Raw genomic sequence first — 14,368 nt, 5'->3', positions numbered from 1 at the left:
GCACCAAACCCATCTATCTCCTCTGAAAGAAAGGTGACAGCTTACCCATGGGAAGGCTGCAAGGTGACTGTTGGACCTGAGCAGTCCCCTCTTAGTCACTGTATGGATCTGATACTGCTGAGCCCTGAGAACCCTCCAGCCCCTGCCAGTGGCACCTGCCTGCCTCACAGTGATAGCAGAGGGTCAGGCTCATCCTCCTGAGGCAGAAAGCAAACTCAGAGACAATGTGCCTTGCACCCACCTCTTGTCCAGGAGAAGGGACAGAGGCCCACAAGAGTAAAGGGTGCTTTGACACTAGGGAAGGAAGTCCGTGTGAGCGTACGGGCCTGCAGTTGAGGGTGTGTAGAAGAGCACAGAGGCCCATGTGTCTGGAGCAGGCCTGAGGAAGGGAGGGAGGGAGGAACCAGCCATGCAAAGGAATGGCTGCTGTTGGCATAGTTATAGGGCTTGCTATGACCATGGTTTCTTATAAACAGGATGTACCTAGGGTGTCCTGGGTCTTCTAGCCAAGCCCTGGCTGCTCACTTGTCCCCAGCTATGGGCTGAGTTCCATCTCAGCCAGGAGGAGCATTTGTCTAGGTTCTGGACCTTGAGTAGCTCTGAGACCAGGCCATAGGAAGACTTACTGTCGTGCATGTTTCAGATCCACAACCGCCCCCCCCAGGCCTGGGTTCTGGGGGCCTGGCACTCTGTACTGCAGCTGTGTATGTGGCATGTCCCCTATTCCCAGTCTGACAGGCCTTCTTTGCCCCAAGGGTCTGCTTGCTGGGTGTCTTGGCCCTGGTCATCAGCTGGGGTGCGCTGGGCTTGGAGCTGGCCGTGTCTGTGGTGAGTGGCAGGGGGCCCAGGGATTGTCGTCTGATGGGCTTTGGTGGGGAGGAGGAAGCCATACTCCCGTAAGCTCTCATCTTGCCCTGGGTCACACAAATCCATGTCTCCTACATTGCACTCTGTCCCCTGAACAAAAGTCGTGCCCTGGAGAGTGGAATTTCCCTGAGAACTCTGGGTGGACCTGGCTTCCCTCTGAGGTCCAGCTTGGTCACTAGCCTTTTCTTGCCTTACCCACCTCAGGGCTCCAGTGACTTCTGCGTAGACCCTGACACCTTTGTGACCAAGATGGTGGAAGAGCACTCAGTACTGAGTGGGGGTGAGTGGGGGCTATGCGTGCGACTGAAATGACCTAGGACAGACAGCAAGGTGGAAAAGGCTGAGGAACTCTTGCCCTCACAGGCCTTTGACCTCAGGGAGGCATGGTGCAGGCCAGGAAGCCAGTGTCCCCGGCTGCTTCCAAGTAGGCAGCCAGGGGCAAGACACACTTGCTAAACAGCAGGCTGCGTCTCTACTGGATGTCTGAGACAGAAGCCCCAGCTGTGTTTGTGAAGAACCTAACTGGGAACAGAGAGGGTGGGAAGCCGGAAGGCTGAGCCACAGTTGAGAGTATGGGCTTACTTGTGGTGGGGAAGAAAAGGATAGGCCCAAAACATGATGCGGTATCCTTGTAAAAAGCATCCTGAGGTTGGACACAGCACACACCGGTATCCCAGTATCCAGGAGGCGATAGCAGTAGGATCTTGAGTTCCAGGTTCAACCTCAGTGAGACTGTCTCAAAAAACACAAAAGTATAAAATAAACAAAAACTTCCCGAGGCTACTGGCTGACATGAAAGGCAAAAGAAGGAAGAAGCTGTTGGAGAACCACAGGTCCCAGACAGTGGAGGCTTGAGCAGGTGGAAGTGGGCAGGAACGTTCCCTTGAGGTGGGACCAACAGGACTTCTGACATCCTGGCTGCAGGGATAAAGTGACGAGCCGTGGGCCTGGTCCTGCAGCCCCTGCATCCCTAGAAACCTAAGGGGATGCAGAACCCAAGGCTGAGTGTGGGACCCCATTCCACCCAGTGCTTCAGAGCAGGAAGACCCTGCCTTTCCAGTGTCCTGCATACTTCAGGGGCCCCGTTCTGAAGACAGGGTCTTGGCTCAGCATCGTGCACATGCAAACACACATGCCTGTGTGTGAATGCATGCACATACAAGTATGTGGGAGCACATGCATGCAGACACTTACCATTTGCAAGCATTGGCACATGTAGACACCCAGACACAAGCAGGCACTTTTGAGGACAACGGGAATTCACGTAGTTGCATGCAGACACAGACAGAACCTGCGTTCAGCCCCCTCCCTCTCTTCACAGACATTTTGCAATACTACTTGGCTTGCTCGCCCCGTGCCACCAACCCCTTCCAGCAGGTGAGAGCCAGGCTGGTCCTGAGTGTGGGGAGAGGCTGAAAGAGCTGTGATCCCAGCCTCCAAGCCCAAATATCTGAAGGTGCTAGCCCCTTAGGCTCCATGCAAACCCAGCTTGGGGATGCTAATCCTGTTTGCCCCATCCTTGGGATGACCTATGTGATGGGGGATCCTTGGGGTGTCTTTCATTCTCTGGGGGTTCCCTCAGCAGCCCTGCAGGACAGCGGCTAGCTGACTGAAGAATGTGAAGCGGGTATGGGAGGAGCCCCGGGGGACACCTGTAGACTGCCACCTGTTCAGGGGTTTCAGTGATGGCATTTGAAGAGTTTGGCAGTCCAGGCTAGCCATATCCTGTACCCCCTGTTATGCTAGTGGGGTAAGGGTACCCTTGCATCCTGAATTTCCCATTGAGAATGCTTTGTTTTGCTCTCTGAAGTGAGTGCAGGCATTTGTTACCATTTTAGGGGTATGTATCTTGTCCCCTGTGTGGGTACCTTCACGGAGAAGGGGTACCCTGTAGCCTGCAGGGTGGAGTCAGGCATAACTGGCCCATTTGGGGCCTTGAGGGCTACCCATGTTGGGAGGGCTGGAGTAGGAGGAGCAGCTGGCAGCCACTGGATTCCACACTTCTCTGTGGAGCAGAAGCTGTCGGGCAGCCACAAGGCTCTGGTGGAAATGCAAGATGTCGTTGCGGAGCTGCTGAGGAGCGTCCCCCGGGAGCACCCAGCCACTAAGGTGAGGGGGCTGTGGGCAAGGGTGGCCCTGACTGCTGGGAACCCAAGGTCTTGCTTGTTCCCCTTCTTTTCACCCTCCCTCCTTTTCCCTGGACATTTTCCACAGATTTATAAAATATGTGAGAGGCTGGTGAGGTGGCTCAGAGTAGAAGGGGTCTCTACCACCAAGCCTGACAACCTGAGTTCAATCCCAGAGACCAACATAGTGGACAGAAAGAAGTGATTCCTACACGTTGTCCTCTGACCTTCATGTGCTTACTGTGGCATGCTTATACACATACCATATACACACATACACCACATAAGATGTAATTAAATGTTTTTGTTCTTTATACCAAAATGTAATGCAATCTTGGCATAGTGACATAGCTGTCATCATAGGACTCAGGAGGCTGAGGCAAGATCTTGAATTCTAGGCTGACCTGGGCCACATGGCCAAACCCCATCTCAGAAAAACAAGGCCTGGCTGAGTATTGTGACACACACCTGACTCTCAGTGAACACTAGGGAAGGATCTGGCCTTCTAGGTCAGTCTCAGCTGCATAGAGAGAGAGTCTAGCCTGGGCTCCAGTGAGACCCTATGTCTCAGTAGCTTGGTGGTAAAGTGCTTGTCAGGCATATGTCAGGCCCTGGATTCCATCCCAGCCCTGCAAAGAGAAAAGATTTCCCTCTGAACTGTGACTCTGCAAGGTTTTGAGTTGGGCCTTTAGCCCATGGTTTGTGGACACAACTCAGTCCATCACACCAGGGCCTTTCTGTTTCCCTAGCACAAACTTCCAGATCATAGGTGACTATTTAATAATGTTCTGCAGCCAGGTGAGGTGGCAAGTTCCTTCAGTGCCAGCACTCAAGAGGCTGGATCAGGTGGACCTTTGTGAGCCCGAGGATAACCAGGGCTACATAGTGAGACCTTATCTTTGGAGAACAACAACAACAACAAAAACAGAAAGAAAAGACTTGCTATGCAGTAATCCTCCTGCCTGTGGTTCTGGAGTGCTGGGGTTGCAGGCTTGTCTACCACAACCAGCCTAAAATATGGCTTTTGTAAAATTTATTTTTAATTTTATGTGCATGGATGTTTTGCCTGCGTGTTTGTATGTATGTGTGTGTGTGTGTGTGTGTGTGTCCGTGTACCATGTGTGTACTTGGTTCTTATACAGGCCAGAAGATATCAGACCCCCTAGAACTAGAGTCATAGACAGTTATAGGTTACCGTGTAGGGTCTGGAAATTCAGTCTACGTCCTCTAGAAGGGCAGCCAATGCTCTTAACTGTTGAGCCATTTCTTCTGCCTTCTAAAATAAGATGTTTAAGAGTAGAACGGCTCAGTCAGTGACACATAGTGAGAGAAATCTAGCCAGGTATGGTAGTACACACCTCTAACCCCAGCACTGAAGAGGCTGAGGCAGGAGTTTGAAACCACTTATAGTATAGCAAGACTCTTGATAAAATTAATTAAATCTATCTTCTTAGCAGTGACCACATTAGACAGGTATCTGTAGGTTTCCTGGTCCCTCTGTTTCCAAGGCATGGAGCCCAGACTTGCCACTTCTGAAAACCCCTGTGGAGCCGTACAGGGTTCAGGAGGCAGTTTCCTAGTTCTGAGATGGAAGGAGTGGGGGAGGATGTCTCCTTGGGGTCTTCTCAGTCATTATGCTAACGCCAAGTGATGTGTGAACTCTCCACCCCAGGATCCCTTGCTCCGAGTCCAGGAGGTGCTAAATGGCACGGAAGTGAATCTCCAGCATCTCACCGCCCTGGTGGACTGCCGCAGCTTGCACCTGGTAAGGCCTCTGGGCAGCTGGGAGTGCTGAGGAGGGGAGCCACCAGAAAGAGAGGGGTGGTCTTTGGGATTCTGGTGGGTCTCCTACCCTGCCTCATGTAAGTGACATCCAGTATGGCCTAGCAAGTAGATCTCACCGCCTCTCCTCAATTCTCTCCCTTTCCCTGGTTTTGTGTCCCATTCCTCCTGCTCAGGATTACGTGCAGGCACTGACGGGCTTCTGCTACGATGGTGTGGAGGGCCTCATCTACCTGGCCCTGTTTTCCTTTGTCACAGCCCTCATGTTCAGCTCCATCGTCTGCAGCATCCCACACACCTGGCAACAGAAGAGGTAAGGCTATCACTGGGGTCCAGGGCTTGGACCTTCTGCACACTCTGGAGGTGAGAGGCGTGCACTTCCTCACCTCTGGATACTTTCCAAGCCTCTGAGGCACATTGGCAGCTGCCTGCTGTTAGGTGAGCCTGTGGTGATGGTATTAATGATGCAGGTGTCCATCCATTGCAGGCAAGGGTAGAGCCAGCCTCTCCTGCCCCCTTGTGTTAGCTCTATGCCCTACACCCTGAAGACTGCAAAAGAGCATGTCTCAGGGACAGATGTGCACAGCTGTGGGTGGCAAGGACTTGGCTTCAGCAATAGGAAGTTCTGGTGGCCATATCCTGCTAGGGACTCAGATGGGGCCCCTGTGTCTTTATCTTTGAAGTCAGGAGTCCTCATGGCCCCCGCCTCATTTTCCTCAGTGTAGGACTAGGTTGAGGAGACCTGGAGAATCAGGCTTCCTTCCTTGACACATCTCCCAGACCTTGCTCCTCCCTGCACTGGGGCCATGGGTGCTGTTTGTGGCCCTGCTCAAATGACAGGTATGACAGGTCAGGTTTGTCCCCTGTGTCTGTGCTGTCACTGGGGCCATGGGTGCTGTTTGTGGCCCTACTCAGATGACAGGTATGTCACTTCAGGCTTGTCCCTAGTGCCTGTGCTGTTCTTCTGTGCCTTTCCCTTTGATGGTGATAGAATTAGTGATGATGAGGAGGGTTGTGATGGCCGGATGTGGTAACACACAACTTTAATCCCAGCACTCAGGAGGCAGAGGCAAGTGGGTCTCTGTGAGTTCAAGGCCAGCCTGAACTGTATAGAGAGTTAGTTCTAGGACAACCAGGACTATAAAGAGAGAATTTACCTCAAAACAAATAAACAGAAAAACAGCTGGGTGATGGTGGCACATGCCTTTGTCCAGAGATAGGTGGATCTCTGACTTCGAGGCCACCTTGGTCTGCAAGACAGCCAGAGAAACCCTGTTTCTAAACACCAAACAAACAACAAACAAACAGAACCCAAACAGAAGGACAAAAACAGAGGGTGGTGATGGTGATGAGGAGGGGGATGGACGGTCTGTGGTGGCGATTATGAGGATGATGTTTGAGGCGGGGCTGGAGATGAATGCAGAAGTCGTGATGACAGCGCCACTGTTGCTCATGAAATAAGGGTATTTTATCAGGGCAGTAATGGCAGTAATGACTCCAATAAAGGTGGAGGGGACATGCTGGTGATTATAGTATGGCCATGGTGGCAGCGTTGGTAACAGCCTGATGATGGTGGTGGGGAGGATGATGAAGAAGGTGGTGGTCATAGCAATGACAGGGATGTTGAGTAGTGATTCTGGTGGTGATAATGGTTATGATGGAGATGCTGGGGGCTGTGGAAGATGTCACGGTGATCTGGGGGCTGTGGAAGATGTCACGGTGATTGACAGTGAGGATGGGGGTAGCTGTGATAGTGATGGTCATGGTGATTCGGGGGACGACGGAGGTGATGGTGGTGGTGATGGTACATGTCATGATGCTGCCGGTGGTAATGATGCTGGGGATGGTGGGAGTTAGTGATTCTAGCAGGAGTGATGGTGGCAGTCATGTGACAGTGGTGGGTGGTAGTGATGACGATGAAGGCAATGGTGAGGTATATGGAGCCTGTAGGAGATTGGCTGAGAGGCTCAGAATTCCATGTTTGTGTTCAGGTCCTGACTCTACCCTTGCTCACTATGTGGCTGAACAAGCAACCTATAAGAGTTCACATGGTATGAAGCTGGAGTGATAGCTCAGGGTGAAGAGTACACACTGCCTCTTGCAGAAGACCCTTGCAGGTTGTTTAGTTCCAAGCAACCATGCTGGTCAGCTAACAATTGCTTGAACTCTGGCTCCAGGGGAGCCAGCTCCCTCTACTGGTCACCATGAGCACCTGCACTCATGTGCGCAGTCTCCCTCTCCACACAAGTGCATAGAATTAAAAGTAAAAAGTTACTCTCTTTTTAAAGGACTACATATTGGGGACCAGGTGAGAGCTGTGTGAGGGTCCTGCCTGGGCTCAGTTGTGATCACACCAGCAGCTCGTCTGTCCCACCTCTGAGTGCTTCCCATCCAGTGACCCAGCCTTGTATGCCATGTAGAACAGCAAAGCACAGGGGTGATCCAGAACAACATAAGTCTGGCCCACAGCCACTAACAGCGAGTAGAGGGTGGAAAGCCAGAGGGGAGCAAAGCAGGTCACCTCAGGCCACCCAAGGACCTTGGTTGAGGACAAGCCTTGCAAAACCAAAAGAGAACATCCTAGCCCGAGCGAAGGTACAGCGCTGGCTGCCATTTCCGAGGACAGAGATGACCAGCCCATAATCCTGCCACATGTCCGTGCCCCAGACTAAGGACACTGAATCTGTGCTGCTGTCCCTCCCTGCAGGGGCCCAGATGAGGATGGGGAAGAGGAGACTGCCCCAGGGCCACGGCAGGCACATGACAGCCTTTACCGAGTGCACATGCCCAGTTTGTACAGCTGCGGGAGCAGCTACGGCAGTGAAGCCAGCATCCCAGCCGCTGCCCACACTGTCAGCAATGCCCCCGTCACGGAGTACATGTGAGTTGTGGAGGTCGGGGACCTTGCACAGACTCGGCTGGGGAGCCTGCAAACTATCAGGTTTAGGGGATGGGGAGGCAGGTGTGGGGCCTGTATAGCTACATGGAGGTGCTGAGGGATGCGGGGCAGGGGGTGAGGGGCTTTCATCAAGGCTGGGCAGCCAGGGCTTCAGGTGGACCCAGTCAAAAGCCATGGGGAGGGCACATGGCCAGGTGGAGGGCGTGTTGTGTGCCTTTGTGGTAGGCTGGTAACCTGGTGGGAGGTAGGCTCTGACTGTGCCAGGGAGGCCGGCATGCACTGAGGACTATTCTGAGCTGGGTACTGTACAGTTAGGCAGACCTGGCCAGGCATGGGACCAGTCTGGCTCGACGTTATCCACACCTGTGATCCTATCACTCAGTAGGTAGAGGCAGGAGGATCAGGAGGTTAAGATCATCCTTGGCAACATAGCAAGCTCAAGACCAGCCTGGGCTACATGAGATGCTATCTAAACCAAACCAAACTAATAACAAATACCTCCAAACTACACCAGAAAGGATGGGCCCTTCCCTCCAGAGTAAGGACCACGTGGCCCTGACTGCTCACGTGCTCTCTCTCCGCTTCCACTCAGGAGCCAGAATGCCAATTTCCAGAATCCCCGCTGTGAGAACACCCCCCTCATTGGGCGCGAGTCCCCACCGCCCTCAGTAAGTCTCAGGGCAGGAGGGTGGATGGGGAGACTCTTGGGCTTGAGGGCTCTGCCTACCTGCCGCCACAGTACCCTGGTATGGCTCTCACAGGCTGCTTGGGCTTTTGAGAGCTGTGGGCCTAAATAAGTGGGGCTGGGTGGGTCTTGCCAGCTTTGCCAGCCTTGAGGAGCCTGGGGATCAGTGTGGACAGCCTCTGAGTCCTGCTACCCAGCAGATCAGCCCTTGGTTCTTTCTTGAGATGAGCAGGCAGCCAGCAGGGCCCCAGCACTCTCTTCCCACCTTTCCCCTGGACTTTGCCTTGGCTTGGCAGCTTCACCATTAAAGCCAGCCTTGCCTCCTCCCTTTCTCCCTCCCTCTTCCTTCTCCCTCCTCCTCCCTTCTCCTCTTCCCATCCTCCTCTTCTTCCCTCCTCTTCCTCTCACCCTCTTCTCATGTTCCTCCTCCCTCTTCCTCTTCTCACCCTCCTCCTCCCTCTTCCTCTCACCCTCCTCCTCCTTTCTTCTCCCTCTCCCTCCTCCTCTCATGCTCCTCCCCCTCTTCCTCCTCTAATCCTCCTCCTCCCTCTTCCTCTCACCCTCCTCCTCCTTTCTTTTCCCTCTCCCTCCTCCTCTCATGCTCCTCCCCCCTCTTCCTCCTCTAATCCTCCTTCTCCCTCTTCCTCTCACCCTCCTCCTCCTTTCTTTTCCCTCTCCCTCCTCCTCTCATGCTCCTCCTCCTTTCTTTTCCCTCTCCCTCCTCCTCTCATACTCCTCCCCCCTCTTCCTCCTCTCACCCTCCTTCTCCCTCTTCCTCTCACCCTCCTCCTCCTTTCTTCTCCCTCTCCCTCCTCCTCCCACCCTCCTTCCTGTCTCTGTTCTCCTTTGTCCCTTCCTTCCATTTTCTCCTCCCTCCTGCATTTTCTCCTTCCTTCCCTCCTTCCTCCCTTCTTAACTTTTTCTCTGCCTTCTTTCCTTCCTTTCTCTCCCTAAACATTTACCCACGCCTCAGCCCAGGCCATTGTAGCCCAGGCCTGATGTCCTTTTCAAGCCCCCAGAGTGAGATGTAGACAGAAGGATCAGGGTGGATTTGGTGCCAAAGAGAAGGTGTTGTTGGCTTCCCTGAGGGCTGGGCTGTGAGGACCGGGCCTGAGGCTAAAGGCCGCCTTGCTTTAGGAACACCCATCGTGTGTCAGTCACATCGCCCACTGTCCCCTAGCACAGGGCGGGGCTGGGATGCCCAGGACCTGGACCAGGGACTGTCAGGCCTCTGTGTCACATTCGACTGCCCTCACCCTTGGCCCTCTGGTTTCATGGTCCACTTGGGGCCGGCCCCGCCTGGCGTTGAGGACACCCCTCTCTCTCTCTCTCTCTCCTGCGTCCCTCCCACCCTGGGCCCTCCTAGCGCTACCTGGCTGCTCTGGACTCTGGCAGCCATGCAGGCTGGCAATTTAAACCCATGGACAGCGCCCGAACACTGTGGTAGCTGTACCGTCAGAGTGACAGGTACTGACCCGCCCAGCCCCCATCCCGCACGGCTGTCCGCCTGTACCTCCATGCCTTGCACCCTCTGCTCACCACCGTCCTCCACCCACTCTTTGGGGGTCTGGAGGCCTCTGGAGTGGTCCTGAGCCCACTGATGTCACAGGGTACCCCCGTTCCAGGCCTGACTGTTGTCAGTTGCAGGTGGCCCAACCCATCTTGTCACTTCCATCCAGGCCCCTGTGGGCATCTGACTTTGGATGCAGAGCTGGGTCCCTGGGTATGTGGTCCTGCATGTTGACCCATGCACAGGGTACACACAGGCGTGCTCATATGGGTGTGAACATCTGCCCGCCCCCCGCCCCCGTCCCCGTACCTGCTTGGGTTCCTCCAGGCCTCTCTGGGCTACCACCTCCTGTCCCATCCCACCAGTTGTCCCATTCCAACACCCTATTCCTCCCTATTACATCTGCATGTCTATGGAATGACATGGCTCTAGGCCCCTGCTCCTCCCATCCCTGCACCATGGCCGCCTCATAGGCTACTTGCAACCTTAACCTAGAATGTCTCAGGAAAGCACTCAGGACCCCAGGAGCATTGTCTGTCTCCTCTGGGAACTGTGGAGCCAGCCTCTGCTCCCTGAGGTGGGGTGGGTGGGGTCAACCTGCCTGGTCTTCTGAGTGCTGGTGACCTTTGTCCCTGCCACAGCCATGCAAACTCGTTGCACACTGCCTGGCCTTGGCACATGCTTGGAGGCGTATTCCTCTGTAAATAGACACAGACAGACAGACAGACAGACAGACAGACAGACAGACACACACACACACACACACTACCCAAACCTTCACACCTGTGGTATGGTTAAGGTGGCCAAGATGTATAGGCCATCTGTAGAATCAGGCAGTCACCTCTGTCCCGAGACAAACATCTTTTAGTTAGTTTTCCCATCCAAGGGGTGGGGCAAAGTCACTCTAGCCTGAAAGGCCACCATCTCCTCAGGGTGATGGAGCTGAATGGCTGGGGAGGAGGCTTAAGCCTCCTCACCCCAGTGGACTCAGCAGCTGTGGTCTGTGGCCTAGCTTCCTGGGGGCCTGCCCTGGGAGCCCTTGCCTTCACCCAGGGCACAACTCTGAGGCAGAGGTATAGAGGTGGGGTTGCTGTGGCCTTCCTGTTCTCGGCATGTGTGATGCATTCAGAGCCTTTGAGCTGAATTACTGGAGGTGGCAAAGATCTGACTGGAACTCTGAAAGTGGCTTAGTGGCAGAAGGGGACTGGATGTTCTTCACTGGGAAGGGAGCTTGCCTCTATGATCCAGCCTCGGCTACAGAGGCTGACCTTTGTACTCTAGGTATTATCACTTCCCTAACCTGTACTCCGTCCTTGGTCCAGCCCTAGGCCAGTGGCCTTTTACCTTAGTATTCTGCCAACCATGCTCTCCACTGCTGTCTCTGCCCCCCGAAAGGGTCAGCTATGGCTCACCCTACCAAGGACCACATCAAAGAGGCTGCTGGCTGCTCAGCCCTTCCTAGGAACCCACCTGACCCTGGTCCCTCCTTCCCTCTCTCCTCTAGTACACCTCCAGCATGAGAGCCAAATACCTCGCCACGAGCCAGCCTCGCCCTGACTCCAGCGGCAGCGGGCACTAGACCGCGCACCAGCCAGCCATCTGCCCCCACGTGCCAATGCCCCACCCTTCCTATGCCAGCACTGCTGCTTCTGCCCTGCCGGACCCTCCGCAAGCCACACCAGGCCAGCCCTAGGCACACACGAAGGCTCCCCGCTATACCCGCAGGAGGCATGGAGGTGCCCAGCATGAGCTCCAGGCCAGCCTGAGAAGTGAGGCCTCCAGGGGCGCTCACCCGGACAGATGCTGCCACCAGCAACCTGACCCTGCCTGCCTCCGTCTCCCCTGCCCTTCTGTCCTCTTGGGCTCTCTGAGCCCTGCTCTGAGCCAGGTACTTCTACCTGCATTCCTTCCACAGGTGACCCTTCATGCTGCCCCTTGCACTGTGGGCGCCCCCCTCCCTCCAGCTGCACCAAGCCTTTCCTGGTACTGCCCTAGCCGCTGACACTCCTGAGGACCACTTCTCCGTTCACAGGCGGTGGACTCTGCCTGGTGCCCACCGGCTCACCACTGAACGGCCCCTTCACACACTCTCGTCTTCGCAGCATCCGGCGCCTGCCCTCCCTTACCCACCTGGCTTACTTGGCTCTTCTGTTGGCTCTGAGCTGCCTCTAGGGTGGGGCTCTTCCTACACCTCCTCCCCACACGACTCTCCCTCAGTGCCCAGCCAGCCCTCCCCAGACAGCAGGTGGTGCCATGCAGAGCCCAGGTTGCTCCCTGGCCTCTCAGTGCTGGCCACCTTCTTGGTGCCAAACCCTCTTTCCCATTCATTCCTGAAGAGTGGCAGCTTCTTCGTCCCCTTTGTTTTTGCACTGACCACATTTGTCATCTCCAGGACGGTCTGGGACATAGGCGACGCAGGACACTGCCCACTTTCCTCTCGGTTCCATTCTCACCCAGGACAAGCGGCAGTGCCCTCTGGAGCCCAACCTTGGGGGCTAGACCTGTGATGGCTGTGAATGTGCCCTCAGCCTCAGAAAGCCCCCGCTGGGACTAACCACTAACCTCACTCTCAGCTGCCATGGGCACTCCTGGCTGACCCTGAGCCAGCAAGCGCGACCCTAAGTCTAGCCTGGAGCCAGGGCTAGAGTGGTCATTTCTTTGTGGGGTGCTGCCAGGGAGGGGCCAGACCCACAGGCTACTCAAAGGGCCTAGAGACCCCTCCCCAGGCAGGTGCTGCCCCAGGAGGAGCATGTCCTGGGGACTGGGGACTGAAGTCTGTGTGGCCTCAGTCCTCCCCACCCAGAACACCGCTTGCCTAAGGTGCTTTTGGCTTTAGTGTGTGATGTTTGCTGTGCTTCTGGCTGAATTAGCTTCCAAATCAGGACATGGAGCCTCTACCCTGGCCCAGCCAGCCAGTGTGAGCTCTGGTCTGTGGGACAGGCAGCTAGGGACCAGTGGAGCAGCATGTGGTGGGAAGGGCAAGGCTGGCACCCTGGGGTAGTTGGTTTACAGACCTGTGGCCCTCCTGGAGCAACCTGGCAGCTATGAATCCCCCACCCTGAGGTTCAGCTCCCCCCAGAGGGGAGAGGCTCTACGTTACTTTCCTTCCCAAACAACCCCTTTCTTTGTGCTGGTGTCTGGGACCAAAAGGAGTGGGCAGAGGACTCAGAGGGCCTAGGGGTCCCAGTCTGGGCATCTGTAGCTCCTGAGCATGACAGAACCTCAGGGCAGGGGATCCTACCCTTGGCTCCAACTGGCCTGGTGCCAGGAACCTCCAGGGCCAGAGAGGCCCAGCTGCAGCCAGCTTGCCCGCTATGGGTATGTTCCTGGCCTAAGGTCTGGAGGGAGGTTTGGGGCACCCCCGCCTGGGTGCCTGGGTGTGCCCTGGGGCCTCTCAGAAGCACAAATGCTGCCCCCGGCCATGAGCTGGCCACAAGGTGAATGTATATAGCATGAGAGGCGGGCACTGCCCAGACGTGGCTGTGAACTTGTGCTGTCTTGGGAGTCCTGACCATCGTGTGCGTGCGTGCCCCCATCTGTGACGTTTCACTCACCGAGGCTGAAGAAAGGAAGCAAGGGGCAATGAAAAGGGGGTTCTCGCCCTGATCCCTGCGGAGGAGATGGCTCCTACCACTGTGGTTTGCTTCATTTTGTTTCCTGATTTCTGGGGTGCCACTTACCTACTCAATCCCAGTAGTTCCCCCCCACACATCCCCAGGGGGTGAGCAGTCCGACCCTACAGCATCCGACCCTACAGCTCTGGTGGGTAACAAGGAGGGCTGAGCCACCAAACCAGAGCCAGATCCCTAGCCGAGCCAGGAGGAGAGATCTGGCTGAGAAAACTGATAGGACTGGAGGCCCCCACCCCCAACCAAACATACTCTGGTTTATATAAGTAGCAAAAGATCCTGGCCTGGAGCATCCTTCAAGCCCCTCTCCCAGTTCCCACCCTCCCACCCTCTATCACTATGCAATTCCTGACCAATTCCAGCCTGCCCTACCAGGTCCCAGCTCTGCCTGCCCAGAAGGTGGTTAGCTCCTGGGCCACAGGTGACCAGGGTCTCTTTCTTTGTTATTAATCACAACGGTGGTGTGCCACGCCCTTCTTCCTCTATAATTTTGTAAGATTTGCCTCCCGGTTCCTGTCCCTCGGCCTGCATCCGCTCCCAGTGGACAATGTCATCTGGATCGAGCCAGCCCCAAGTTCCCCTCCAGCCTCCGTAGGGCCATGGCTGTGTGTTACTGTTGCTGTGCTTTCATTTTTTTAAACTGGGTTTGGGGTTTGATTTTTATTTCTTTGGGGAACTTTATTTTTCTTGGCAAATAACTAAAGTTCTTGTCCATGTAATTTCCGTGGTCTATTCAGCTTGGGTTTCATGTTTTAAAATAAACAATTTTAAAAAACAGCTCTAGCCCTCACTCGAGATCTCCCTCTCTCTCTCCCTCTCCTCCTCCTCCCCCTTTCCTTTCCCTCCCTCTCCCCCTCTTCCTCCCTTCTC

General features: G+C 55.1%; 1 protein-coding gene across 3 annotated transcripts in view; it reads left to right on the top strand.

Moving 5' to 3' along the window:
- The window catches only part of Ttyh3 (tweety family member 3), a 29,038-nt gene extending 14,763 nt beyond the window's left edge, over window positions 1–14,275 (top strand). The window contains exons 6-15 of one of the 3 annotated variants that reach the window (XM_031338528.1): window positions 756–828; window positions 1,072–1,147; window positions 2,189–2,244; window positions 2,884–2,976; window positions 4,666–4,758; window positions 4,952–5,088; window positions 7,483–7,656; window positions 8,267–8,342; window positions 9,726–9,826; window positions 11,374–14,275. In XM_031338528.1, coding sequence (XP_031194388.1) covers window positions 756–828; window positions 1,072–1,147; window positions 2,189–2,244; window positions 2,884–2,976; window positions 4,666–4,758; window positions 4,952–5,088; window positions 7,483–7,656; window positions 8,267–8,342; window positions 9,726–9,806 — 859 coding nt within the window. In that variant the 3' untranslated portion in view covers window positions 9,807–9,826; window positions 11,374–14,275. The remainder of the gene's footprint in view (window positions 1–755; window positions 829–1,071; window positions 1,148–2,188; window positions 2,245–2,883; window positions 2,977–4,665; window positions 4,759–4,951; window positions 5,089–7,482; window positions 7,657–8,266; window positions 8,343–9,725; window positions 9,827–11,373) is intronic. The other 2 variants (XM_031338529.1, XM_031338530.1) reach the window with 2 other exon arrangements.
- The last annotated feature ends 93 nt before the right edge of the window (window positions 14,276–14,368 follow it).

The sequence above is a fragment of the Mastomys coucha genome, unplaced genomic scaffold (genome assembly GCF_008632895.1).
Source record: "Mastomys coucha isolate ucsf_1 unplaced genomic scaffold, UCSF_Mcou_1 pScaffold22, whole genome shotgun sequence".
NCBI classification, from domain to species: domain Eukaryota; kingdom Metazoa; phylum Chordata; class Mammalia; order Rodentia; family Muridae; genus Mastomys; species Mastomys coucha.
Note: the sequence above shows the minus strand (reverse complement) of the source record. Positions and strands in the feature narration are given on the sequence as shown.